Source organism: Stomoxys calcitrans, chromosome 1, assembly GCF_963082655.1.
Source record: "Stomoxys calcitrans chromosome 1, idStoCalc2.1, whole genome shotgun sequence".
Taxonomy (NCBI): Eukaryota; Metazoa; Arthropoda; class Insecta; order Diptera; family Muscidae; genus Stomoxys; species Stomoxys calcitrans.
The window spans coordinates 151,017,061-151,041,915 of NC_081552.1; the positions used below are offsets into that span (position 1 = coordinate 151,017,061).

Genomic DNA, 24,855 nt, shown 5'->3' on the forward strand with positions numbered 1-24,855 from the left:
CACGCCTGGAGAAATCCCGAGAACCAAGAGGAATATCTGCTGTATGTCTGCGTGTCCTGCACTGGCAAGCAGAAGGAGTTCCAGATTGGGTTCTCATTTCTTTGATTTGTGAGTCGATTGCAGACTGCCATTTTAACCTTAACTAACTTCCTCATGGTGAATAGTATCAGACCAGTCTTTCTGGAGTCTATGTCAAATCCATTGACCCTCGCCCATTCAGCCAGCTACCTCAACGCCCTTTAAATGAGGTTGGTAGTCGTATAATGGAAACAATCGCCAGCAATGATGACTTTCACCATTTCCTTATCGCAAGAAAGGTCGGAAACAGTCTTGGAGTGTAAGAAGGAGATTAACGCCCATTCTGAGGATGGCACAATCCGCAACGTTTGGGTGCGGGTTGTAACGAAGTAATGGGGCATGAAAGTGCAGACGATTTGGCAGTGAAGGCCAAAGGACTGGCATCAGTAAACTTGGTTAACCCTGTATCTTATTCTGAACCGATTTAATAAAAATTAGCAGAGGCTTTCAGATGGGTAATAAAGCATTCCATATTGAATTTCATGCATATCCGTCCAAAATTAATGTAACTACACCCTTTAAAGTGTAAATCGGCAAATAATACAATAATATGGGAACTATATCTATATCTGAAACGATTTTTCTCAAAATTTATAACTTTTGTTTTTAGGATTAGAAAGTGAGATGTGCAAATTTTCACGATGATTAGATAATAAAAACAAGTAATAGCGTGCTAAGTTCGGCCGGGCCGAATCTTATATACCCTCCACCATGATTCGCATTAGTCGAGCTCTCTTCCCGGTCTCTCTTTTTAGGCAGACAAAGGGTAAAAAAAACAATTTCTATGTTATTGTAACAATATCAAGTTATGGTTAATTTCGGACCATAATTGAATTGAATATTGAAGACCATAGTAGATGTCATTGTGTAAAATTTCAGCCAAATCTAGTAAGAATTACGCCCTTTAGGGGCTGAAGAAGTTAAATAGGGAGATCGGTTTATAGGGGAGCTGCATTAGGCTTCAAACCGATTCAACACGTACGTTAAAGATCATGGGAGAATCCGTTATACAAAATTTCAGCCAAATCAGATAAAAGTTGCGCACTTTAGAGGCTTAAGAAGTCACAATCCCAGATCGGTTTATAAGGCAGCTATATCAGGTTACAGACCGATTTGAACCATACTTATCACAGTTTTTGGAAGTCATAACAAAACACCTCATGCAAAATTTCAGCTAAATCGGATATGAATTGTAAAGGCTCAAGAAGTCAAGACCCCAGATCGGTTTATATGGCAGCTATATCAGGTTATGGACCGATTTGAACCGTTCTAAACACAGTTGTTGGAAGTCAAAACAAAACACGTCATGCAAAATTTCAGTAAAATCGGATATGAATTGCTCCCTGTAGAGGCTCAAGAAGTCAAGACCCCAGATCGGTTTATATGGCAGCTAAATCAGGTTATGGACCGATTTGAACCATACTTAGCACAGTTGTTGGAAGTCATAACAAAACACCTCATGCAAAATTTCAGCAAAATCGGATATGAATTGCTCCCTGTAGAGGCTCAAGAAGTCAAGACCCCAGATAGGTTTATATGACAGCTATACCAGGATATGGACCGATTTCAACCATATTTGGCACAACTGTTGAAGGTCATAACACATCAGGCAAAATTTCAGCCAAATCGGACGAGAATTACGCCTTCTAGTGGCTCAAGAAATCAAGACCCAAGATCGGTTTATATGGCAGCTATATCAAAACATGGACCGATATGGTCCATTTACAACCGACCTACACTAATAACAAGAATTTGTGCAAAATTTCAAGCGGCTAGCTTTACTCCTTCGAAAGTTATCATGCTTTCGACAGACAGACGGACGGACATGGCTAGTTCGACTTAAAATGTCATGACGATCAAGAATATATATACTTTATGGGTTCTTAGACGAATATTTCGAGGAGCTACAAACAGAATGACGAAATTGGTATACCCCCATCCTATGGTGGAGGGTATAACAAAACACGACAGATTGACTATCAGCACAACGTTTACCTTGCCCTTTTTTAGGGACATTGGGTTCATTATCTCGAATTCAGTACTACTTGCGTTCTTCGTTATTGAACATAAAATGTAAAAAAGAGAATTTCATGTATGACACGGGCAAATAGCTTCAGCCGTTTCAGAGATATGGGTCGCCGAAGTCCCTAAAGTCGCCAAATAACCAACAAAGTGAGATTTCAAAACTTTGAGGACCCAGCAGCACGTGTTAACATCTTCCAATTGTGCTCAAATGTTGGGAATCTTCAAATCTAACAAAATTAAACATTTTAGGGGATGCCGCCAAAAAAATATCTGCACCCTCTTTTCAACCTAATCTACGATTTTTTCTAAATCTGGGTGCAGTATTTTGTTTTTCTACTGAACATTATCCTTTAAAACAGCAATAAGCTTTTAAATGACAAATTCATGCACACTACAGCAGTCATTGTCATTCATTCATTTATTGTCCAATATTGCCACGAGGAAGTTCTTTTAAAATGCATGAATGCAAATTAACCTCGTGTCACAGGAATATGTCAAATTAAGCTAAATATCATTTTTCCTAGTTATCCTCTTGCTTGGCAATATTCCTCGTAAGTGAAAATGCCAACCCTTTTTAAACTTTATAATAAAAAGGACCAGAAGAGTGAAATCCAAAGAGAGAGGGAGTGGGGTAATAGTTTTGAGGCCAACCCAGTCTGGCAAAATTTCACAGAATATAATATTAGCAGTGGAACAAAAGCAGCTCGGAGAAGCAACACTGAAATTACAGTGATGAGGAAAAACGTCGTTGTCACTGTCACCGCTCTTGAAGAGGAGGATAATGATGAAGCCTCACAAAAAATGCAAATCATTTTAATATGTCAACATATATGCATGTATATGTGCGAGTCTCTGGGCTTAAGGATAATAAGGGCAAGAAGAAAGTATCTCAAAACACAATGGGAAAAAAATCTAGAGCATGAAGAATTACAAAATAAGACAAAATGAACAAAATTGAAACAGCAGCATAATCCAGACACATCCATCATTCTTGAGATGCTTCTTCCTTCCGACATCCATTAAACGTAACTCCCAGAAACAAAAATAGTTTTAATTTTTTCATTTTTTTTTTTTTTGCTTTGTCAGGCATTTGGTTCGGCTAACACAAAAACCCACATTAAGTAACCACAAGGCAAGCGCGAGTAAACGAGAGGAAGTGGAAAAGGAGTTGACCAAAAGTCTCCCTTTTTTCTGTTATTTAACAAGACACTCCAACATCGTTCATCCAACCAACCCAACAACCTGCCACACATCCATCAAACCCGTAAACGAGTTAATGGGTTTCACTTTTAGTGGCCCATAAAAAAAGTGAAGATGCACAGTGGTTTGGTAAATGTAAATAACAAAAAGTAGAGGATTTAAAAAAGGCACACCTTTAGTTAATCCAGATTGACATTTTTAAACCTCTTCATCTTACTTCATGTTGACTTCTCGTATATCTTCGCTGACATTATTCATTCAAAGTACGGTCCGAATGGGTTCATCGCCGATAATATAATTAAAATGCGCTTCAATTTTGCATCATTTCTACCGTAAGTATAAAATTAACAAAACAAATCGATTTTCCAAAACCACTCTTTTCATAATATTTTCTTTACGCTAAAATTTGCATATTGAAGGACCGGGACGCAGATCCTTAAAGTCTTGATCCAGATTTATGATATTAAAAAAATCGAAATATGAAAAACATTTTCGGGTGTAGCGAATCTCAACGGGCCTGATAGTGACGTATAAGCAGAAGCTTTTAAAGTTGGCACAAAAGATGAGGTTCATATCATTTTTCTCTTCCTCAGCATTGATCTTAATTTTTGTATCGAAGCTTTTGCCCATACAATATGTACGTTTTTGTTGTTGTAGCAGTGTGTTGTGTTCTATCTTTTTTTGTTTTTATTGAGTACTAGCCGAACCGGGCCCGCTCCGCTGCGCCTTCTTTAACACTCTAATACCTTTTTAGGGTGGGGACACTTCGTCCTGAATGCGGATATCGAATTCGTGCCATTGTAGCCTTTGACGCTGAACGCATTTGAATCCTGGCGAGAACATCGGACAAAGTGGTGCTTATCCCCTCTTTATGTTGGCGAAAATGCCATGCATGGTCATTTAAAAAAATTCCCCCAAAGAGGTGTCGCACTGCGGGACGCCGTTCGGACTAGGTTATAAAAATATGAGTTTAAACTTGAATCGGAAAGCACCCATTGATGTGTGAGAATTTGCCCCTTCTCGGTTCCTGGTGGTAATGTTATTCCTTAGGGTAATGTTCTCATTAGGGGAGGGATGGCACCTCAGACATTTCAACTCAAATATGGATATCTAATTCGTTCTTTATTCCCAACGGAAATAAAGTTCAGTTTAGGGCGTACCCCAAAACACTTGGCTCCAAAATTGGATATCAAACTCGTTTTCTACTCTCAAATACCTCTCATTTGAGTCCCATATTGTCATAATGGGTCATATAACCCATTTGACGTATCTTTAGGAGGAAAAGCGCCACATAGACTTGAATGCAAATTTTAATGTCATATTCGTAATCTACTCCCTAATACCTTTCATTTGAGTCCCATATAGCCATGGTCGGCTAATATGGTATTTGGTGGTGGGCGACCTCCCATTGCTTGGACCGAACGTTTTATGTCATGTTTGTAATCTACTGTCTAATACTATTCATTTGAGTCCCATATTAACATTAACTTCGAATATACCTGTTTAGAGGAGTTTATGGGTTGGGGGGCCGCTGGGTACTTGGATCCGAATTTTGAATACCATATTCGTTTTCTGGCCTCCAATACCTTTCATTTGATACCCTAATTGTGCCCATCGAACTACTTCGGATATGGGTGGCGTTTTTGGGGTAAGGGGGAGGGTCCGCCTCCATCCGATATCTAAAATTTATACACCCTATGTTTCCTTTCAGACAAACGTACACAATCTATGAAAACACCGAACACCTTTTATTTGATCCCCATATTGAAATGAACATCCAATATGTCTGTTTGGGGGAGTTTTGGGGTTGGGGCAGCCCGATGGGTACTTAAACTCAAATTTTAATACCATATTCATATTCTACTCTCCTACCTTTCATTAGATACCTATATTGTCCCGATCGGTCTTCTTTTCATTTTGTGTTGAGTTTTTGGCTAAGGGGTAGGGTCCGTGCCCCTTCCGACACCGAAAAATTATATAGCCTATGTTTCCTTCCATACCAACCTTCACAGTATGCGCAAATTTCGAGAAAATCGATTCTGCCGTTTTTCAAACTATACGGAAAAACATACCGAGTCCCATATATCCGTGAATGGCTAATGTGCCCATTTTGGGCGTTTTTGAGGGGGTAGGTGACCCCCTTTACTTCGACATGAATTTGTATGCCAGATTCGTTATCTACCCCCGCATACTTTTCATTTGATACTCATATTGTGCTTATCGGTACACTTCAGATTTTGGGTGGTGCTTGTGGGGTAACGGTGGAGGGTCTGACCGCTTCCGTTATCAATATATTATAAAGCATATTCCTAATTCCTGACCATATTCTTAATCTACTCCCGAATACCTTTCATTTGAATCCATATATTCCCGATCGGTCCACTTTTATTTTCGGGTGGTACTTTTGGGGTAAGGGGGAGGGTCCGCCCCCTTCCGATATCAAAAAATTATATAGCCTATGTTTCCTTCCAGACCAACCTATACAATCTGTAACAAGTTCGACCGGACCGAATCTTATATACCCTCCACCATGGATTAAATTTGTCGAATTGTTCTCTTCTTAGGCAAAAAAAGGATGTAAGAAAAGATTTGCTCTGCTATTAGAGCGATATTAAGATATGGTCCGGTTTGAACCACAATTAAATTATATGTTGGAGACCCGTGTAAAATGTCAGCTAATTCGAATAAGAATTGCACCCTTTGTGGGCTCAAGATGTAAAATAGAGAGATTGATTTATATGGGAGCTGTATCGGGCTATAGACCGGTTCAGACCATAATAAACGCGTATGTTGATGGTCATGAGAGAATCCGTCGTACAAAATTTCAGGCAAATCGGATTATAATTGCGACCTCTAGAGGCTCAAGAATTCAAGATCAAAAATCGGTTTATATGGCAGCTATATCAGGTTATGAACCGATTTGAACCTTAATTGAAAGTAAGAATAAAATACGTCTTGCAAAATTTCAGCCAAATCGGATAGGAATTGCGCCCTCTAGAAGCTTAAGAAGTCAAGTCCCCAGATCTGTTTATATGACAGCTATATCAGGTTATGTACCGATTTGAACCATACTTGGCACAGTTGTTGGATATCATAGCAAAACGCGTCGTGCAAAATTTCATTCCAATCGGATAAGAATTGCGCACTCTAGAGGCTCAAGAAGTCAAGACCCAAGATCGGTTTATATGGCAGCAATATTAAAACATGGACCGATATGGCCCATTTACAATACCAACCGACCTACACTAATAAGAAGTATTTGTGCAAAATTTCAAGCGGCTAGCTTTACTCCTTCGGAAGTTAGCGTGCTTTCGAGAGACAGACGGACGGATGGACGGACGGACATGGCTTGATCGACATAAAATGTCGCGACGATCAAGAATATATATACCTTATGGGGTCTCAGACGAGTCTTTCGTGTAGTTACAAACAGAATGACGAAATTAGTATACCCCCCATCCTATGGTGGACGGTATAAAAAGTTCATGGTAATCGGTTCAGCCGTTTTTGAGTCTATACGGAACAAACAAACTGACAAACAAACAAACATACAAACAAACACAAATTGAATTTTATATATAAGAAGATATGCATTATAAATTTGTGCATTGAAGAAAAAAATACCTCAGCGCCTCACGGCAACAATGGCAACAGTATTAACAAATGGGTAATGTAACAATTCAATGTTATGTTTCAAATTAGTTTTAATTGTAACTGAACAATAAATTCAACAAGTTATAAATAGCAGATGACGTAAATATTTAGAATATTATATAATAAGCTTTTCTATTTTTGAACTAATAACTCTTACAGTTTAGTTTTAAATAATGATAGTGAAATAGTTTCTTTGGGTTGCCCAAAAAGTAATTGCGGATTTTTTGATTATATTTGATTAAAGTTCATTCTAAGTTTTATTAAAAATGCATTTACTTTCTTTTAAAAAATCCGCAATTACTTTTTGGGCAACCCAATATATTCAATACAACCAATATGCTCTATTTTCTGTTTTGTCAGCTCTAAATGACATCTAGCTACATCTAGCGACATCTAGAATGGTTCCTCGTGTTGTAATTGTGTCGCAAAAGTCTCAATGATGGTCAATATTGTGTACGACTTTGTACATGTATTGAAGTTATTGAGATTTATGTATTGCATGTATGGGTAAGATATTGTTTCCGACGTCTCTGTACAATTCAATAGTAGAAAATGTGTTTGGCAAGTTATTTATAATTTTTACCGCCTTGTTTTGTAGATATAACAGCCAACTTTTGTTTGCTTGGTTCCAGATCCAGGAACTCTGCGACTAAGTTGGGGTCCGTCCAGAGAGATCTGGAGTCTGAGTCGAATGGATCTGGATGGACAGTTGAACAGGTCCCAGGTCACAATCGGGACACACATCCTGCACGTAGGCATCAATCCTTGCTCTGTATGCGTTGGGGCGGCTGCATCTGCCGGTTCGCAATTAAACCAGAACTACTCAGGTTTGTCGGGGGAGGTGAATTTCAGGTGCAATGCGCGGCGGTCGTTCTCCAAGGACCACATTCACCCGGTAGCTATTCACCAAATCTGCCACCATGTCTACATGGATGTGATCTAGACCCCCTTGATATGCCTCTTGATTTAGAGGTTGTCTGTTGAACCTCTCGCTCTAGATCAAGTTCATCCACCTTAAGTTATTGCTTGGACAGTACATAGTCTTCGCACGGGTAGGATTTTTCGAACAAGAACAAATTGTCTTCTTAAGCTCCAATAAACCTCAATTTTTTTATAATTTACCTGAAATTTTGTGCGTAGATTACATTTGTGGCCGACAACACTCACATAAAAATAGGTTTGATCCGCACGAATGAACGTTTTGAGCAAACATCCATCTACACCCTTTCAACTGTCTTTCTATTGATCTACAATACATCTTGGCCAAAATTGGAAAAACAATCAAAAATAAGGTAATTAGATATTCTAAAATATTTTATAGTCCAAGAACTAAACATAATAACGATAATGAGTTAAAATCAATTATGATCAAAATGGTTCTTCTTAATTGACAATAGTTCTCAGGGTCTACTCAAAAACAAAAGGGTATAAAGATTTCAAAAATTGTCATTTTTCGATCATTAATTTTGATCATTAAATTCTTCTCGCGATTTTTCGAACATTTCCAGCTCGAGATCATGTTCAATGCTTTCTATTCAAAGTATAGCATAGCAAAGAACTTATTAAAGTTGGGGAAGTGTGTGTTATCATTCAAAACACTTTGACTGGCATGCTGCATCGCCTGTTCTGATACGCCATGTATCTTCATCAAATTGATTAAGGTGCCCTACATACCCAGAGACGATTGAGTACGGTGTAGAGCACCCTTTTGTTTCGAAACATGGCTCAATAAGTCCTCTAACTCTCATTGGCGCAGTGAATCGCGATTTCTGATACACCATGATCACAAACTGCGATCCACCATGTCACTTGCCTAACTTTAACTATACTATTCTTTGAATAGGAAGCATTGGGTACGATTTCGAGCTGGAAATGTTCGAAAAATCACGAAAAGATTTCAAAATATATTGCACAAACTCTTTTTCGGAAATTTTGTATTTATTAAACCCCCTGCAACACTGGATTCGGTGTAAAATCTCTAGGACCCCACAGATTGCTATAAAAAATATATTTGCATTTTGTCACTGTGCTACAGATCAGAGCTAAAAGCGTGCTGAAACTATTAACATCAGTGAAAACACTCACCTTTGCAACAATTTGGAGCTACGCTCGTCCATAAGTGGATATTGACGTCCTTTCGATTTGCCCAAACACTTATTGCGCTTCTCGCTAATCACCTGGCAGAAAAAACCCTTCTTCACATCGTAACGCAAATGATTTGAATAATCAAGGGCCGGTTGAATTTTCAAAAAACGCTGCAAGTCATTCATCACATCGATTGGATTTAGACGCAACTGCTCGCCATCGATGATGTGCAGTTGTTGGGCCGGATAATAAGAGAGCCAACGTTCGAGGTGTTGTGCGTATTTACCAGGATTAAGGCAGCGATTACGTAGGTCCCTGAGAGCTTTTGGTGCTGAATCCGAAGCCGTTATGACCTGCAAACAAAATGGAATGAATATGAAGTCAAAAGGGAAAACAATTTATAATAAGAGAAGTCTTTTATGCGATGAGTCGACAAAAGTCTATTTACAACAAACAAAAAGCAACAAAGGATTTTCATATTAACAGCCAAATGAAAGAAAAGTTGAGTAAAGTGGAATACTGCGAGGACACTACAAAGTTAAATTGCAAAACTGAGATTCAATTTGTCAAGTTTGTACTGCACTGCTGCGGAATTAAAGTGTCAACGGAAAATTGCAAAGTAAGTTTGCAAAAGCGTTAATAGGTGTCAATGGGGGTTTGTAGGTACAAGTATTACAAAATATACTAGCTGGCCCCGTGCGGTACGCTATACCCTAAAATGTTTTTCGAAAAAAGATTGTACTTAAAGTATTTTGAAGCTGGTCTCAGAGCATCAAGACATATAGGACCACGGGTTCTTTACCGGTCGCTATTATGTAATTCGTGTAGCGCATGTCTTATTTACTTTTAAAATCATCTCATCAAAATACCGCAATATATACAGCATTACAAAAAATCCTAGCTCTTGGTTACTTTATGCCCCATTTTGAAATATCAAATTTATCTGTACTTCAAAGAAACTTTTATTGGAGTTTAGGCGGTGGACACGCCATAGACCTTTCATTGGAGTACCATATGGACCCGGTCGGCCTTACTGTCCAGTTGGTAGATGTTTTGGTTTGGGGCGGCACCCTAGACACTAAGTCCTAAATATTAATATTAGATTTATACTTTACTGTCAAAAACCTTGTTTTTGAGTTACATATTATTCCGATCGAGCCACATGTGCTGATAGAGGGTTATTTTTGGCGTTGGGCTTATCCGCAGATACATATTGCTAATACAATATCAAATTCCTAGTACACTCCCAAAGATTTTTAATCTGAGTCTCATATTGTCCTAATATGTCTACTCGTCCGTTTGCTCAACTTGTCCATTTAGGTGAATTTTGGTGGTAGTTGGTCCCCAATATTAATATTCGATTCGTATTCAACTTTAAAAACCTTTCACTTGGCTCCCATATAATCCCGATTGGTCTACATGTCCCTAGGAGATTTTTTTGGTTGTGGTGACAGATACTTGGTTCCTGTCATTCATATCATATTCCTGTCCTATTTCCTACCACCTTTAATTTAAAAACAATATTTTACCAATCGGTATACATGTTGGTAAATATATCCTGCTGGGGGTTTTTTGGGGTTGGGGACGCCTCCCTGGACACTTTTGGCCAAATTTTTATATAATTATATATATAACTGAAAAAGTTCCGGGTATAAACATCTATTTTTTAGGCCATGTACATTATTATAAGTTAGTATTTTTATGCATTACTGGCATTTTTGTTTTAATAGTTGTGTTTTAGTTATTTGAATCTACATTTCTTTTTTGATCATATGGTATTTAATATTTAAGTTGAATACCTTGTAAAGATTAGGTTAGGTTAGATTGAAGAGGCAGTCAGCCATCAGACTCGCATAGACGTTTTCGTCCATTGTGATACCACAGGAACAGAAGAAAGAAGATGCCTTCTAGTTCCTACCGTTGAACCATCCAGATCGATTTAAAGCTGGATGCCAGCATGTTATCCGATTAGACAGTGACATGTTATGACGGACACAATGGCTGAGACGTCTGTTTTAGCCAGTAACAGCAAAGCGGCAGAACTCTTCAAGCCTAGATCAGGCCACATAGTTTTGGAATGCTCACAGCCCCCTCTTTGTGACCATCTATCATTCGTTGTCCTTTGGACCTGGTCCTGAAAACTTAGCTTACATGTCGCTAGAGGCATACCCACAGATTCCAGTGTCCCTGTGTAAGGATGTTACTAGTCTTGCAAGCTCGTCCGCTTTACAATTCCCTGGGAAATCTCTGTGGCCCGGCACCCAGAACAGATGAATTTTGAACTGTTCAGCCATCTCGTTGCGAGATAATGGCTGTCTGAGAAGATCTTAGCCATTTCACCACTCCCGTAATTGCAAGGATCTCTGCAGTGGTCAGGTAACCTTTTCGATATGACCAGTTCTAGATCTTTAGAGTACACCCCAAAGCCCACCTGGTCGTTTAGTTTGGAACCATCTATATAGAAGTCTATGTAACTTCTATTACCAGGGATATCGTAGTTCCAATCGGTTCTATCAGAAATTTTTTTCAAAAAGCGACTCAGGTAAGGTGCAATCCACACTACCTGGAACATCAGATATTATATCAAGGATAACACCGTGTCTATAGCCGCCAGATGATCAAAGAGATAGCCCCTTAACCTCACGGCAGTGGTCGCTGCAATTTGTCTACCCACAATGTCAAGAGGCATTTCATGTAGCACTAAATCCAGTGCATCAGATGGTGTCGTCGTCAGTGCGGTTGTGATGCACAAACTAGCCATCCTTTACATCCGGTTAAGTATAGAAAAGTAGGTGGACATTTTGAAGCGCCGTCCACCAGACCACAACACCATATAGCATTATAGGTTTGATAACTGCAGTATATACCCAATGCATGACAAGCGGTCTAAACCCCCATCTTTTGCCAATAGCTCTCTTGCAGGTGTATTGGGTAAGAGTTGCCTCTCTAGCCCATTCCAAAATGTTGGAGTTGAAGTTCAATTTCCTGTCCAGCAAAACACCCAGGTATTTTACGCTTTCTGTAAATGGAACATTCTCTCCACCCAAGGAGACAGGTTCCACTGTAGGCAACTTTTATCTCTTGCTGAAAAAAAACTACTTTTGTCTTGCACGGATTTATACCTAGACCACATTCGGTAGTTCACTTCGCTGTTGCATGTAGAGCTTCCTGAAGTATATCTCTTAGAGTGCTGGGAAACTTTTCCTTATCTGCAATTGCCACGTCATCAGCATACGCAACCACTTTTACGCCTTTTTCTTCCAGAGACAATAATATGTTGTTAATGGCTATATTCCAAAATAGAGGAGACAGTACACCTCCTTGAGTTGTTTCTCTGCCGACCCATCTTTTTATATCCGCAGATCCCAAGCCTGCCATAATGCATTTTTTAGTAAGTATGTTGTTAATAAACTTTCTTACGGTAGAGTTGATGCCTAGATACTCCATCTCCTACATGATTGACGTCGGTTTAACATTATTGAAATCACTTTCAATGTCAAGAAATGCTACTATTGTATATTCCTTGACAGCGAGAGAACCCTCTATATAGCCGACTGGATCGTGGTCCTTCCTATATACCTCCTGAAAAATGTCTGTCATCGCGGACTTTAACCTGGTTAGATGCAGCATAATTACTTTATCCAGCTTCCTTTCAGCATTTATTGGGTTGCCCAAAAAGTAATAGCGGATTTTTTAAAAGAAAGTAAATGCATTTTTTATAAAACTTAGAATGAACTTTAATCAAATATATAAGTGCCATTTCGTTCGATAACCTTTTGCCATCTTCCTGGCAAATGTAGTATTTCACGCTCATAGAACTTCTGGGCTTTATCTGCAAAAAACTGAACCAAGTGCGATTTTATAGCCTCATCATTGCCGAAAGTTTTACCATTTAAGGAGTTCTGCAAAGATCGAAATAAATGGTAGTCTGATGGTGCAAGGTCAGGGCTATATGGTGGATGCATCAAAAGTTCCCAGCCAAGCTTACTCAGTTTTTGGCGAGTGACCAAAGATGTGTGCGGTCTAGCGTTGTCCTGGTGGAATATGACACCTTTACGATTGACCAATTCTGGTCGCTTCTTCTTGATGGCTGTATTCAATTTGTCCAATTGTTGACAGTAAACATCCGAATTAATCGTTTGGTTCCTTGGAAACAGCTCAAAATATACCACACCCTTCCAATTCCACCAAACAGACAGCATAACCTTCTTTTGGTGGATATCAGCCTTCGAAGTGGTTTGAGCTGGTTCACCATGCTTGGACTAACGTTGTTGTAAACAAACCATTTTTCATCTCGTTATGATTCGTTTTAAAAACGGATCGAATTCATTGCGTTTAAGGTGTATATAGGTGCATAAGGTGCGCAAGCGTTGATTCGGTTTATTAAATGAATTTCTTTCAATACATGTGGTACCCAAATATCAAGCTTTTTCACCAGTCCAAGACTTTTTATGTGATAATGAACTATTGATTTGGGTATATTTAACTTCTCTCCTATCTCACGATCAGTTACATGACGATCCAATTCGATTAATGCTTAAAATTTGCTTAAAATTTGTCAACGCCGACTATATGAAAAATCCGCAATTACTTTTTGGGCAACCCAATATATTGCTTTCTATTGGGTTGCCCGAAAAGTAGTTGTGGATTTTTCATATAGTCGGCGTTGACAAATTTTTTCACAGCTTGTGACTCTGTAATTGCATTCTTTCTGCTGTCAGTTATCAGCTGTTACTTGTAGCTTGCTTTAGAAAAAAAGTGTAAAAAAAGTATATTTGATTAAAGTTCATTCTAAGTTTTATTAAAAATGCATTTACTTTCTTTTAAAAAATCCGCAATTACTTTTTGGGCAACCCAATATATAAATATGGGTATATATTAGTTTCATAGTCTTTCTTAGGGCCTCCTCTGCATCACTATTAGTGTCAAACTCCACAATTACCGACACTTTTTCGTTTTTTTTTTTTTTTTTTGATATATCACTGAGTATATAAACCCAATATTTTGGGTTTTTAATTTTTCGTCACATAACTTCCGAATTCTCACTACATTGCTTTGCTGTACTGATAGACCTCTTATGACCAAGTTTTTTTCCTTTAATATTGTTTTCTATGTAAGTCGTCGTTTAAGCGTTTTATTTTCAATCCTTATTAATTCCAATTAGTGTTCTAAGCCATCATTTAGTGTTTTCAACTGGTTGACCTCTTCACTGAGAGTTGAAATTCTTCCTAGAACATCCTCAGCACATTCTTTTATTATTGCCTTGACTTTCGAACACTGTGCTTGGTTGTTATTGTGAGTGATTTATTATTGTATTTAAAATTAACCGCGTTGTTATTGTGAATTGTTAACTTTTGCCATTGCCTCGGTAACTATGGTCAGTTTTCCAGAGTTGCTCATTACGGTTTACGTATTTTTTTTATCATTTCTTATATATAATGCGGATCGGTTAACACTTTTGTCATTTGTGCTAATAGTTTTGTAATTATAAAATACTAGCTGAATCAGGCCCGCTCCGGTGCGCCTTCTTTTACTTTTTATGGAACAAAATTATCCTTCGAATATTTATTTTCGACAATTAAAGAGCTTTTAGTGAAATACCATGCTACGAAAATAATATATGCGTTACGCAAAGCATACCAATATAAATCCCTTTATCTGAATCCCGTATGATCTGTACTGGTCTATGAATTCGCTCGCAGGCCCAAAAAATATATATCATCATCGTGCTCTTCTCTCCGATACCATTTATTTAAACCCCATATTGCCATTGGTTTAAGGGGAGGCGTCCTCAAACATTTGGCCCCAAAATTTGTACTCTTTGGGGGATGTTTTGGGAAAGGGGCGGTGCCCCCAATACATGGTCCCACATTTGGATATCAGATTCGTATTATACTCCCAAATACTTTTATTTGAGCTCCATATTGCGATGGTCAGTAAATAATTGTCTTTTTGTGGGGTGTTTTAGGGAAGGAGTAGACCCCCAGTACCTTTCATTTGAGGCCCACATTGACGTGGTTGGTAAATATGCCCCATTTAGTGGTGTTTTGGGGAGTGGGTTGGCCGCCCAAACACTTAGCCCTGAAAATATATCAGCATCGTGCTCTACTTTCAAATATCATTTATTTGAACCCCATATTGCCATTGGCCTCAAAATTGGATATCAAATACGTTTGCTAATCTCAAATACCTTTTATTTTAATCCCTTACTGCAAAAGTCAGCAAATATGTCCGGTTTAGGGTATGGGCCTTAAAAACTATCAATATCGAGACCCAAAATTGTCATGGTGAGAAAATACGTCCTGTTTGGGCGTTGTTATGGGGGTGGGTAGTCCCTTAGGCAGTTGATCCCGAACGTTGATATCAGATTCGTGGTCTACTCCCAAATACCTTTCATTTGAGCCCCATATTTCCATAGTCGGCAAATATGACCGGTTTCGGGGGTGTTTTGGGGGATGGGCGGCCGTTCAGTGACTTGGCCCTGAGAATATATATCAGATTCGTGTTCTACTCTAAAATACTTCTTATTACAGCCTCATATAGGAATGGTCAGCAAATAAGTCCTATATGGGTGGTGTTATGGGGGTGGGGTGGGCCCATACACACTTTTTGCCGAATATTTATATCAAATTCGTGCTTTACTCCCAAAGACCTTTCATTTGAGCCCCATATTGCTATTGTAGTAAATTTGTCTTCTTTGGGGGTTGTTTTTGGAAGGGACTTGGTCCCACATTTGGATATCAGATTCGTATTCTACACTTAAATAACTTTTATTTGAGCCCCATATTGACATGATCAGTAAATATTGGGTTGCCCAAAAAGTAATTGTGGATTTTTTAAAAGAAAGTAAATGCATTTTTAATAAAACTTAGAATGAACTTTAATCAAATATACTTTTTTTACACTTTTTTTCTAAAGCAAGCTAAAAGTAACAGCTGATAACTGACAGAAGAAAGAATGCAATTACAGAGTCACAAGGTGTGAAAAAATTTGTCAACGCCGACTATATGAAAAATCCGCAATTACTTTTTGGGCAACCCAATAAATTCTGTTTGGGAGGTGTTTTGCGGAAAGCGTTTGTTTTTTTTCTTCGCAAACAAACACCAACTTTTTCAGAAAAGAAGTTAACTTGGCGCAAATTTCTTTTATATCAAACGAATGCGTGAGGGTAAATTCTATGCCAATCACTTGACGAACAATCATTTCGTCGATTTGGCTACACACAATAGTTTCAATAGATTGAAGTATTGGAAGAGATTTTAAAATGAAACAGCAAAATAACATCAAATGTTACTTAAGTCGTAAGGGCATGTCCTTGGCCAGAGTTGATTTTCCAAATCCCATTTGAATAAATGCATCTCTAATGGAAAGTTTTTGAAAACACATCACTTTGATAAATATACATAATTGAGTGTTTGATTGTTGCTATAAGCATCTTAAATAACAGAATATAAATATGTTGTGGTCAACTCAAAACCACTTAACTTGGCTTTGAACTGAATTAAATGACCACATCTGGCATACTGGTAGACCCCCTGCAGCTCACACAGCAGATCAACTAAATCACAGCTTTCGAGTTGAACTCTTTGACATGAAGGAGATGACGACGAGTAATTTCTGGGTGTTCATGCATACACAACGTATGTCCTTTCCTCAAACTATGACAAAGAAATGTTGTCCACAAAAGTTTGAAGATTACCAAGTGACGGAACACACATACTCATGCGGCAAAAGCACTATGAGTTACTCAAGTGGTAGTCGGCACACAAGACAAATAAAATTTTGGTTTGGATTTCATGACAAAAAAAGGAAAATTAAATAAGTGTACTTTAAAATATATAGGATTAAGGATGCATTTGCATCACAAAGGAAATGGAACAATGAAAAGGAAGGCACAATGGTTGGGATTTTAAAGAGTATTGGTAAATGACATTAGATTAAGTATTGGGTTGCCTAAAAAGTAATTGCGGATTTTTTAAAAGAAAGTAAATGCATTTTTAATTAAACTTAGAATGAACTTTAATCAAATATACTTTTTTTACACTTTTTTTCTAAAACAAGCTAAAAGTAACAGCTGATAACTGACAGAAGAAAGAATGCAATTACAGAGTCACAAGCTGTGAAAAAATTTGTTCACGCCGACTATATGAAAAATCCGTAATTACTTTTTGGGCAACCCAATACATTATTATGGTGGTAGAGATTATGATAGCTTAGTTGGGTTCATTTCTTGTTACACCTAGATGAAAAGCTCCCCTATCATTATAGCAACTTAAGTCACATACACAAACAGAATTCATGAGAAAACTAAAATTTGGGTGCAGCATAAAGACTACACAGACAAAATATAGACCTAAAGTTGACTGAATAAATATGGTATTGACTTATAACAAACGTTTCAAACAAGGTGTTAATTGCTTTAATCACTTTTAAGATAGAAATTCGAATTTCTTTCGTATCACGGCACGTGATTGGTATGCTAGGCATACGTTGAACATATTTTTAATTGTACAAACTAAATTGTTATTTAATAGAAAAAATGTGCATTGATCAAGATTATATTGCGTTTCCCTTCACACAAACGTAATGTGTGAAAAGAAGTGAGAATGAGTCAATTATATGTCTCACTTCTATCATACATACACAAACACAAAGTGGCGAGGCTAGACAAAAAAAGTGTATATATATATATATATATAAAGGGTGATTTTTTTGAGGTTAGGATTTTCATGCATTAGTATTTGACAGATCACGTGGGATTTCAGACATGGTGTCAAAGAGAAAGATGCTCAGTATGCTTTGACATTTCATCATGAATAGACTTACTAACGAGCAACGCTTGCAAATCATTGAATTTTATTACCAAAATCAGTGTTCGGTTCGAAATGTGTTCATTCACCGTTCAGCGATGAGGCTCATTTCTGGTTGAATGGCTACGTAAATAAGCAAAATTGCCGCATTTGGAGTGAAGAGCAACCAGAAGCCGTTCAAGAACTGCCCATGCATCCCGAAAAATGCACTGTTTGGTGTGGTTTGTACGCTGGTGGAATCATTGGACCGTATTTTTTCAAAGATGCTGTTGGACGCAACGTTACGGTGAATGAACACATTTCGAACCGAACACTGATTTTGGTAATAAAATTCAATGATTTGCAAGCGTTGCTCGTTAGTAAGTCTATTCATGATGAAATGTCAAAGCATACTGAGCATCTTTCTCTTTGACACCATGTCTGAAATCCCACGTGATCTGTCAAATACAAATACATGGTGTCAAAGAGAAAGATGCTCAGTATGCTTTGACATTTCATCATGAATAGACTTACTAACGAGCAACGCTTGCAAATCATGATGACATGTCAAAGCATACTGAGCATCTTTCTCTTTGACACCATGTCTGAAATCCCACGTGATCTGTCAAATACTAATGCATGAAAATCCTAACCTCAAAAAAATCACCCTTTATATATATATATATATATATATATATATATATATATATATATATATATATATATATATATATATATATATATATATATATATATATACACTTTTTTTGTCTAGCCTCGCCACTTTGTGTCTGTGTATGTATGATAGAAGTGAGACATATAATTGAATCATTCTCACTTCTTTTCACACATTACGTTTGTGTGAAGGGAAACGCAATATAATATATTGGGTTGCCCAAAAAGTAATTGCGGATTTTTCATATAGTCGGTGTTGACAAATTTTTTCACAGCTTGTGACTCTGTAATTGCATTGTTTCTTTCTGTCAGTTATCAGCTGTTACTTTTAGCTTGCTTTAGAAAAAAAGTGCAAAAAATGTTTATTTGATTAAAGTTCATTCTAAGTTTTATTAAAAATGTATTTAAGTTTTATTAAAAATGCATTTAAAAAATCCGCAATTACTTTTTGGGCAACCAAATATATTTATATATATATATATATATATATAATTTATTTAATCGTTACGCAAAAAATGTGAAAAGCGAAAAAATTTAGGATGTTGTTAACATAGAATAGAATGAATGAACTCGAATCGCAACAAATTCGATAACATTATAGAATACAAACGAGGAGAGTATATCTTATATACCCTCCACCATGGATCGCATTTGTCGAGTTCTTTGCGCGGTATCTCTTTTTAGGCAAACAAAGAATAATGAATAAGAGCTGTTTTGCTTTTGGAGCTATATCAAGTTATAGTCCGATTCGGACCATAAATGAATTGAATGCTGAACATTGTAGAAGTCATTGTGTAGTAATTCAGTTCATTTGGATAAGAATCGCGCCTTGTAGGGGCTCAAGAAGCAAAATCGGGAAATCAGTTTATATGGAAGCTGTATCAAGCTATAGATCGATTCAGGCCATATTGGAAACGAATGTTGAAAGTCACGAGAGAAGCCATTGTACAAAATTTCTGCCACATCAGATAAGATGTGGCCTCCCTCTAGAGGCTTAAGAAGTCAAGATCCAAGATCGGTTTGTATGGCACCTATACCAGGTTATGATCCGATTTGAATCATACTTATCGCAGTTGTTGCAAGTTATACCAAAACAACACATACAAAATTAGAGCCAAATCGGATAAGAATTACGGCGTCTAGTAGCTCAAGAAGTCAAGACCCCAGATCGGTTTATATGATAGCTATATCAGATTATGAACCGATTTTGGCACAGTTGTTGGAAGTGATACCAAAAAACCACGTGCAAAATTTCAGTAAAATCGGACGAGAATTGCGCCCTCAAGAGGCTCAAGAAGTCAAGACCCAAGATCGGTTTATATGGCAGCTATATCAAAACATGGACCGATTTGGCCCATTTACAACCCCAACCGACCTACACTAATAAGAAGTATTTGTGCAAAATTTTGAGCGCCTGGCTTTACTCCTTCAAAAGTTAGCGTGCTTTCGACGGACAGACGTGGCTATATCGTCTAAATATGGCATGCGCTGTGCCGTCTTTTACAATACACAAAACAAAAAAGTTTCTTTATATTTGTAATCTAAACTTCTAGGGTTCATTGTTGCATCTAGGCTTCAAAGGTTATACTCAGAGAAATTTGTTAGTAAAATCAACAAAAAATTTTGAAGTAATAACAGATAGTTTGCTGGAAATTGGAAATCAATTTTTTTTTTTTCGAAAACGGCAAACATTTTCTGCTGTTTTCATGTGTTCAATAAGAAGTTGTATATTTCACCTTATTTTTTCTAGTCAAAGTTCAAAGTATCTAGTAAAATCCTTTTTAGCTTTTAAACCAAAAATGTACATCTAAAATTGTGACAAATATACATAAATATGTAGGAAATGCGTTAACTACAGTTTAAAAGTTCGAAAAATTGAAACTGTTTCTTGCAATGTTAAAAATTTTTATTATATAATCAACAGAGAGTATTTGTAAAGAGTAAATATTTTCAAGCCTACATAAGATCTTCTGGGTCTACAATCTTATAAATTTTAATGGCTAACCGTAAACCATTCCTCGAATTCGCACTCTACTGATACTTGGTCTGAAACGTTTATGACCTCACTTCTTAATGACTTCAATTAAAGCGAAAATGTTATGATCGGGTTAAAGGTCCGTTTATTAGTATTTTAAGGAGGGGCGGGTTCTCAGATACTTGACTTTATATGGCCAATGTCAATTCGTACTCTACTCCGAAAACCCTTTTATTTGATATCAAGATTGAGGCCCTTGAGGTACTTGGCACAAAAAGTTGGATATAATATTCGTTTATTGCTCTCAAATATCTTGAATTTGAACCCTCTCTTGTTTCTCTTACTCTAATACACCCACCTATGGCTTTACATTCACATCCATAAAGAATGCTTTAAAAAAAACAATAACAATTTGCTGTGTTTATACTTCTTCTTTTATTGAAACTTGATTCCTCATTTTCATGGATTTTGTTTAAGGAAAATTAATTTTCATCATATTCGTCGCTTCTCTGGAAAAATATCTTTCGATTCATGCCCAATCCATTAAAATCCATTCAGTCGTTTGGCCGTGATGTGTATATATATTATATTATTTATATTATCTTCTTTTAATAGTTTATTATCCATATACAGTTTATAATGACATCGAAGACGGAAAATAGTGTGTGGATCTAGATTTCACGGTATTGTACGCAAAATATTAAGATTGGTATTTATTGCGATTCATTTTAAATATGTATCAGCCTAATTCTGAATAACAATTCCCTGGGAGTTTATTCCCTACTCCGTTTCCCCCTGTTCTGAAAAACAATTTACTGGGAGTATATTTCCTAATCCCTTTTCCCTTATTCTAAACAAACTTCGAAAAAGGGAAATATGTCCCACGGGAAAAAGAAGCCATTCTAAATCGATATAAAAGGGAGAATGAGACGGTAAAACTTGGGAAAAATTCTCCCAAACAAATGAAAGGGAGCTAGGATAAAAAATTATGATTTTTTTTGTTTTTATAAAAAAATGGTACTTCGTATTATTTACGAACAATTTAAAATGTATGGAAATTATTTTTCACTTTTCATCAAAATCAAGTACAAATTTGTTAGGCTCTCCCGGTTTAAATGTCATGTACCCACCTCAGAAGATTTGCTAAAGTGTTTCAATTTTATTGACACTCCGTTTCGAGTCGGATACTTAAAGGAGGTCCCTTATCATTGAGCTTAAAGTAGAATCGAGCGGCACTCAATGATGTGCAAAAAGTCTTCTGCCTGTTCCTTAATGGAATGTTAGAGGGCAACTATTCAAAGATACTTGGCGCCACATTTGACAGCATTTACTCCAGAGGAGTAAGAATAAATCCATAAGCCGCTTTCGACAGCATTATGTCCAGCAGCCGTCCCAACCACCAAGAAAAGCGGCCGCCGCCCGGAAATGTAGGCCTTTAGATAAAACGGCATATCAGGCAGACCACCACAGCATTTATGATTTTGGCAAGGGAAAACGCCAATGTGCAGGATGTGTGCCCCGCAAGCAACCAAGGACAACACGACACAATTAATATGTCTACCAGACCACTCTGGAAGCATCTAATTTAGCCAACAATTGTTGAATGAAGACGGAAAGTTGTTATCACAACACAGAAATATAGTGACAAGCTGTAGGCCATAATTGTGGACTATTTAAATACAAAAATTAAAACAAACATTACAAAATCAACTTTTTAGCAACCTTTCTAACTTTTTACTAATTTTTCCATTTTATGTTCTTTTTCCAAAAAAGTAATAGTCAAATGTTTACCCAAAATAAAACAGCTGAAGCAAAACAGCTGTTTTCGAAAATTCGAAATTCCCTCTCCCAAAAATTTCCTCTCCCCATTCATTCAGAATAGGAGGATTATATTGGAGGGAGAAATTAATGGAGAGGTTAAATGTATTTTTGAGCTTATCATAAATCTAAATTGCAACATCGTTAATCAATAAAACAAATTCCTTTCTACGACCGATTTCAGCAAAAAAATTTATTGAATGTACAAATTTTTTAATTGAACCTATATTTTATACCCACCACCGAAGAATGGGGGCATATTCATTTTGTTATTCCGTTTGCAACACTTCGAAATACGGCAAACAAAATAATTTTATTACGAAGTTTTTCTTTTATTGTAACCTTGTAATGTTTCGCTTAAACATATCAAACGTTAGCCATAAACGTAGCATTATTGAACGTAACTATTGGAAACCCTTTAGGAGCGTCGCCTATGGCAAATGAACCTTTCTTTTTTGTTTTGTAAAACCAAAAACTTTTTAATAGCGAAAGTTTTTCTATTGCCTCAAATGATCATTCGTTTACTGGACCAATAATTATTCTCTTGTATTATTCCTACTGAAGAAAAGGGGTGAGTATTTGAGCGTGTAGAGCAGGATTGCCCTACTCACACTATTGCACGTACACAAGAAAACAATCCCAAACAAGCCCATGGGCTTGCAAATAATTGCACTTTGAGCTCATCACTGTTATAGACACATTCCAACAGCTCGGTCGAGTTCGGATGCGCGTAAACTCGGAAAATGATAATTTTTAAAGTAAGGCCTTAGGAATGCTTGTATGTCCAATGACAAAAACGGACAAATGACTCGCAGTGCATCTTTGGGGAGAAGTTTTTATATGGCATTGTACCTCACAAATGTCGCCAGCATTAGAAGAGGAAAACCACCGCTAGAATGTGTTTTTGATGTTCTCGCCAGGATTCGAACCCAATCATTTAGCGTAATAGGCGGACATGCTATCCTCTGCGTTACTGCGCAGAGGTTAGCAATTCTGAAATTTTCCACCTTGCGTTTTGTTATGACTTCCAATAACCTGATATAGCTGCCATATAAACCGATCTCCGGTTTTGACTTCTTGACCATCTAGAGGGCGCAATTCTTATCCGATTTCGCTGAAATTTTGCAAATTTTGTCTTAACTTTCAATAACTGCGCCAAGTATAATGTTAATAGGCTCAAAGTCTTATACGAGTATAGTTGCCCTATAAACCGATCTCCCAATGTGTCTTCCTGAGCCTCTGGAGGGCGTAATTATTACTCGATTTGCCCGAAATTTTGGAGGTGGTATTTTTCTTTGACTTTGATCCATGATGAAGGGCACATTAGATTCGGCCCGCCCGAACTTAGTACACTTTTACTTGTTTTTCGTTTATATCTCTTTCGAGTCGAGCTTAATGGTCGAAGATGTTTTGCAATGGAAAAAGAAAGCCAGAGATTAAAACACACCAACCACTGTGGGACGCGTTTCAAGGACGAAAGTTGTCAAGCTTGGTTAGTGTCGTACTCACACCGTTAACACGTTTCTGCGAAACAAAGCAACATTCAAGTGATTCTGTTCTTGCAATGTTTCAAAGATAAATAGCAATAAAAAACGTTTTTCAAATAATAAACAACATCATTCATCAGCAGTTGGTAGGAAGCAAGAGACAAAACGTTGTTGTTGTGGTGTATGCATTGCACACAAGTGATGTGATTATGTTCTTGTTGTGCTTGCTAATGGACGGTGTCACAAACCTTACAGCACACATTACTATCGATTTGTTGAAGAATAAGTTAGATGAGGGTGATATCTTAAGAATTGGCCCAGTCAATTAGCAGCCCAGTTCGTGTGATTTGACGCCTCTAGACTATTTTCTTTGGTCACTGGTCTATGCTAACAAGCCGACGACGTTGGAAGAGCTTAGAACTCAGAGCCAACATTGAACGAGAAATAGCGACCGTTTCGGCTGAATTGTGCGACCGAGTCATCGAAAATTGGGTCCAACGTATTGACAGATGCAAACGTGCCCGCGGTGGCCATATGAATTAAGTCGAGTTTCATTCTTAAATGTTTTGAATGTACTTCAAGTTTTTTAAATATCTCAAATGGTTTGCGTTTTAGTTAAAAAAAAGTTGTCAAGTCCTTATTGGCAAACCCGATATATACAAGATAAGCATATAATAAGCATTGGCTATTTAGACCATCAGCTAAACCATGGTAATGCTAAATTAAATATAAACTAAGAATAACCAGTTGCATAAGTGTTTCGACTTCGACTCCGCAATTTTAAAGAAATTTTGAGTTAAATTTTTTTATTTTGAAGTTTTTTTTTTTGTTAGAGCAAAGGTCATTAAATTTCACAATTTTTGTTTGTTTCTCTTTCGAGACGAGCTCAATGATTAGAGATTTTCTTTGCAAATGAAAAAGAAAAGCCAGAGATAGCAACACACACCAACACTATGGGACGCGACACTTTTTTCTGCAACAATTACACTGCTTCCATAGTGCACATGATCCGGGCATTTTTTGGAAGTTGTATTGATGGCTTCGAACGCTAGACAATGGCAACGGATCT

General features: G+C 37.3%; 1 protein-coding gene across 5 annotated transcripts in view; it reads right to left on the reverse strand.

The window, feature by feature from the left end:
* Positions 1–24,855, reverse strand: part of LOC106084006 (bifunctional heparan sulfate N-deacetylase/N-sulfotransferase) — a 575,726-nt gene that overhangs the window by 23,231 nt on the left and 527,640 nt on the right. For all 5 annotated transcript variants that reach the window (XM_013247393.2, XM_013247392.2, XM_059361288.1 and 2 more), the window contains one exon: positions 9,043–9,395. In XM_013247393.2, the coding sequence (XP_013102847.2) occupies positions 9,043–9,395 (353 nt within the window). The remainder of the gene's footprint in view (positions 1–9,042; positions 9,396–24,855) is intronic.